Source organism: Limulus polyphemus, unplaced genomic scaffold (genome assembly GCF_000517525.1).
Source record: "Limulus polyphemus unplaced genomic scaffold, Limulus_polyphemus-2.1.2 Scaffold499, whole genome shotgun sequence".
Lineage (NCBI taxonomy): Eukaryota > Metazoa > Arthropoda > Merostomata > Xiphosura > Limulidae > Limulus > Limulus polyphemus.
This window is the reverse complement of record NW_013666109.1, coordinates 322,226-326,627: the sequence shown is the minus strand read 5'-3', so window position 1 is coordinate 326,627 and position 4,402 is coordinate 322,226. Positions and strand designations below refer to the sequence as shown.

Below are 4,402 nucleotides of genomic sequence, written 5' to 3'. Positions count from 1 at the left end.
GTGCATGAGGTGGAGAGTTTTCACCTCAATTGAATAATGAAAGGGTTAAACATCTTTGGTCTTTCTATTTGTTTTATTACCTGTGTTCTGTTTAAATTTCTACTGTGCATAAATTAAGTAAGTTTCCAGGAGCTATAATTTTATCTCTTTTAACTTATGTACTTGCTACAAATTATACAGAAAACTCCCCCTCCTAAGAAAGCTAAGGCAGACAAGAAACCATCTGCTTCTAACCGTGCCACGGCAAGTTCTAATCAAGATAATGATTCAAACATGTTTCAGGTAAGGTGAATTACCCACTGCTTATAAATGTACACTGGATAATTAATCACAAAATCATACATCAAGTATTTTGCAAGCCACTAAGTAAATTGAAAAAACTTTGCATTTTACAAGTAAAATAATTTTTACTGTTTAAGTACAATAAATCATGTGTGAGTACATCTTTTTCTTTGTGATGTAATTGAAAGTAAATTATTAATATATATTGCTTAATGATCTCAAAAAGTTGAGTAAATTAGATATAAAGTATACTCGTATTTTCTCTATAAATGTTACATTATTTGCATAAAAAGTATGAGCTACATAGTTTTATACATACTGTAATAATATAGTTTAAACAAATATGTAGTGTTATATATAAAGATATTGAAATTAATAGTTGCACAGAATGTTAAATATATACAATATTTCACTGTTATTTTTATAAAATCAGTTTACATGCTTAGTTATTTGCACAATTAGTTGCATTTTTTTTAATACAGATCTTTGGTACAGATATTTGATCCAGTATATTATTCATTTTGTTTACAATATTTTAGTAATATTACAACACATTTTATTTTAGTTTTGGAAATGTACAGATTTTACAAACCTTTTTCAAACTTTGCAGAAATGTTCAGAGTATATTAAGTTTGAGAAATGTCCTAGAATTGTGTTATTCTAAATATTGTTTTGATATTGTTAAAATATTTTGATTTCAGAAGCAAATTTTAAAGAAAAAGCATTATTATTTTTTAGATTTTAATTTTAGGTATCCTGATATGTTTTAAATCTTGCTCTTGGTGATGATTATAAATCCCAGTATGAAGAAATTTTGAGGAATGTAAAAAAATTCTGCAGCTGAATTTTATATGAACGCTTGTATAACAAGGTAATTCCTGTGAAGTTTGCCAAAAGTGTAATAACTAAGTTAGGTCCCTATTTTGGAAAAATGATTATTTTATAATTCAACAGAGCTTTCAATTAAAAGAAGTATTTTATTCTGTTTTTCACTTCTTTTTGTGCAGCTTTCCAAAATGCGTTTTGTTAATGTGAGAGAATTTCGTGGGAAGGTAATGGTTGATATTAGAGAGTATTATGAAGCAGATGGTGACATTAGACCTGGTAAAAAAGGTAAAGAATTGATTTAAGTGTTTAATATCATTCTGAAAAATTGCTGTCCACATTGTGTGAAGAGTACCTATCCTGTTTATTTCCATAGATATAAAATAAATAGTTTTATCATTTTATTTTCCATGGATGTATTATCCTAATATATTAAGCTGACTTTTGATGGTTGAAAAGAAAACCAGGAGTCTCTAAACTTGCTGCAGCTTTTGAGGCCAAACATGCCATGCCACTTTGAGTTTGGAGAAGCTTGTATCAGCTGAAAAGAGGCATTGCAGTCTGTTATCACATGATGATGCATTTGGTTCCAAAATAATGCATGCTTTTAATTACTTTTTCACATTTAAGTAAAGTGAAGACATTGTTTTTTAATCTGTTGGAAAATTGAATGCTTTGTATAGGGTGTGGCATGCCAGAGAATGAGGAATTATTGATTATTCTAATTACAGGTTTATACATGGTGTGAAGCTATAATATCTAGACTTTATAGCAGAAAAATCAAGAAGGCTATAAATGAAACCCATTGATTCTTATAAGGATGGAAATAGCAGATTAATAAATTAGAAATATCATGGTTGATAAATAAATGTAGCATGGTTGATAAATAAATGTAGCATGGTTGATAAATAAATATATGTAGCATGGTTGATAAATAAATAAATGTAGCATGGTTGATAAATAAATACATGTAGCATGGTTGATAAATAAGAAAAGTTTTGTTGATGCACTAGTTAAAAGCCTGATCACTGAAACTATTTCAAAAGTTATGAATCATGGGTTTGTGTGCTATATAGAGGCATGAGTTAGAAATGAGACTGATTTTGTTCAAATCAGCAGCCTATTGTGAAATTTTAGATGTGTGTATTTTTAGTCTTTTGTAATTATTGCAGTCAGAAATGATACTGACACTGATGTTTTTTAAGATACAAATAAATTTAATTGTCCTTTTATTTGGAGTATTGTAAGGAAAGACAAGTTGTGCATCAGGTACACATACATGAGAAACATTTTCTGTCTCACACATAGTTTCTGTCCATTTAAAGATGCAAAAATTTTTATATCCCTTTTTAAAGGTAAAACAAAATTTTAACTAGTGTCACTGTCTGAAGTGGTAGTTATGAAAAATTACAATTCATTATTTTTTGAAATGATAAAGAATAAAATATTTAGTAAAACTTTTTTCTTTTTTTAATCACCATTTGGCATTCTCACTGCTATTTGTTGATTTGAAGCCTGATCTTTTTAAATATGTAGAAATGTGTATGTCCTGCACAACAAAGAGCTATGACATCTCACCACTGTCAGGAACATTTTTGCAAGCATCACAAGCCTTGAACATGTGCAGTAATCCCCATGAACACTAGCATTTGAATAAAGGCTCATTCTTTCCTCAGTACTGCTTGTCTCCAGTTGTTGTCTTTGTTTTCCTTTTGTTCTTTAGCTTTCAGTTAAATTTGATTTCCTCACTCACCTTGTTTTTACTCAAGTATTTTTACTGTCAACTCAGTATGAAAAAAATAAGTCACTTCTTGAACCATCATTAAGCACAGAAGTACATAATAGTGTGATGAAATAAAAATGGCAGCCATAAAAATTGCCCATTTGAAACCACCTTTGAAATGTCTGAACAGTAACAATGACTATTTCAAAGTATTGGCTGAGCAAAAGTAAAGACTGTTTGAATGAATTTCCATCTAAGTAAGAAGTGACTTTTCCAGATAAGCATACAGAAAAAATGGCAAACCTTATTGCTCTAAGTCTTTCAGAACTTTTCTGTCTGGGGTCCCAGTGATTCTTTTCTTGTACCATAAGGATACTAGTGTTTGTGTATATATATATGTATATACAAGTAAATAAACAGCTTACAAACTAATGAATACATTAATTGTTAATAGGCAATTAAATCAGCATTATAAAACAATAATGAAATAAATATCGCTATACCTTTAATGGTTCTGGTTGTCAACAGATAATGTCTGTGGTAATAGCACCCAAATGTGTTGGGGTTAACACATCTATCAGACAAAATCCAAACGCCGATGTCAATCTAGTCAGCTGGCATGGAAAATAATAACAAAATCAGTCAAATATGGGTATGAAGCTGAGTGCTTACACCCAAAACATCTCAGCTTCTACTGCCTTTCCTTAACTATAGCCAGTAGTGGGAAGGCAGTTACCCTTAAATTTCTTAAAGTAGAGATGAATTGAAATAGAGCCACCCTAATATTTGTACTAATTAAACTTCCAACCTCCACCCTACAAAAAAATATTAAAATGAACTATAAGATATTAAGTAGAACTATATACCCTACCTTAAAAGTTCTTATATAGTTCTAACTCCCAACCTCCTCCTTTTCTCCTGAAGATTTATTCAAGGATAACACGGGAATGCCGAGACGAGCTCAGCAACTTGAAATTTTTCCATCCTGATTATACTGAGTAAAATTACTTGAAAAATTACTGATAGCTATTTATAAGCTAAAGTAACTAACTCCCTCTTGATTTTTTATAAGATATTTTCTTTAATCGATAGTTTATTTTCTGAAATATTTTTATATCTATTTAAAAAAATAATATATATATATATATATAGAAAATGGACGATGTGCTACTTTGGGAATATAATTAGATTTGAGGGTATATTGGTAGAGGTCCTGATGAGTAATATAATTGGGTATATGTGTGCCCCACCCTTAGTATTGTTGGTGCACAAGAATATAGCTAATACAAAGGAAATTAACAAGTATAATAAAAAAAATTTTAAATTTTATAAAGACAAGTAGGATCGATACATACATAACCTAGCAAGCTATAGTAATATAGAAAGTTTTAACGCTGCAAAAAGTATTGAAACAAGAAAGTCAAAACTACAAAAACTGAGTTACTTAAAATTGAAAAAAAATTATTCCTACTTTGACTCGGACTAACTTTATTACAGCGATCTGCCAAAGTAGGGACAAAATTGTTTACATTTTAAGTAACTCAGTTTTTGTAGTTTTGACTTTCTTGTTTC

General features: G+C 29.6%; 1 protein-coding gene and 1 long non-coding RNA gene across 5 annotated transcripts in view; one reads left to right on the top strand and one right to left on the bottom strand.

Moving 5' to 3' along the window:
- Positions 1–4,402, bottom strand: part of LOC111085602 — an 18,444-nt gene that overhangs the window by 3,494 nt on the left and 10,548 nt on the right. The gene's annotated exons all lie outside the window — the stretch shown is intronic.
- LOC106458673 (activated RNA polymerase II transcriptional coactivator p15-like) overlaps positions 1–4,402 on the top strand; it is a 15,731-nt gene that overhangs the window by 6,824 nt on the left and 4,505 nt on the right. For all 4 annotated transcript variants that reach the window (XM_013918206.2, XM_022384932.1, XM_013918203.2 and 1 more), the window contains exons 3-4: positions 181–282; positions 1,290–1,395. In XM_013918206.2, coding sequence (XP_013773660.1) covers positions 181–282; positions 1,290–1,395 — 208 coding nt within the window. The remainder of the gene's footprint in view (positions 1–180; positions 283–1,289; positions 1,396–4,402) is intronic.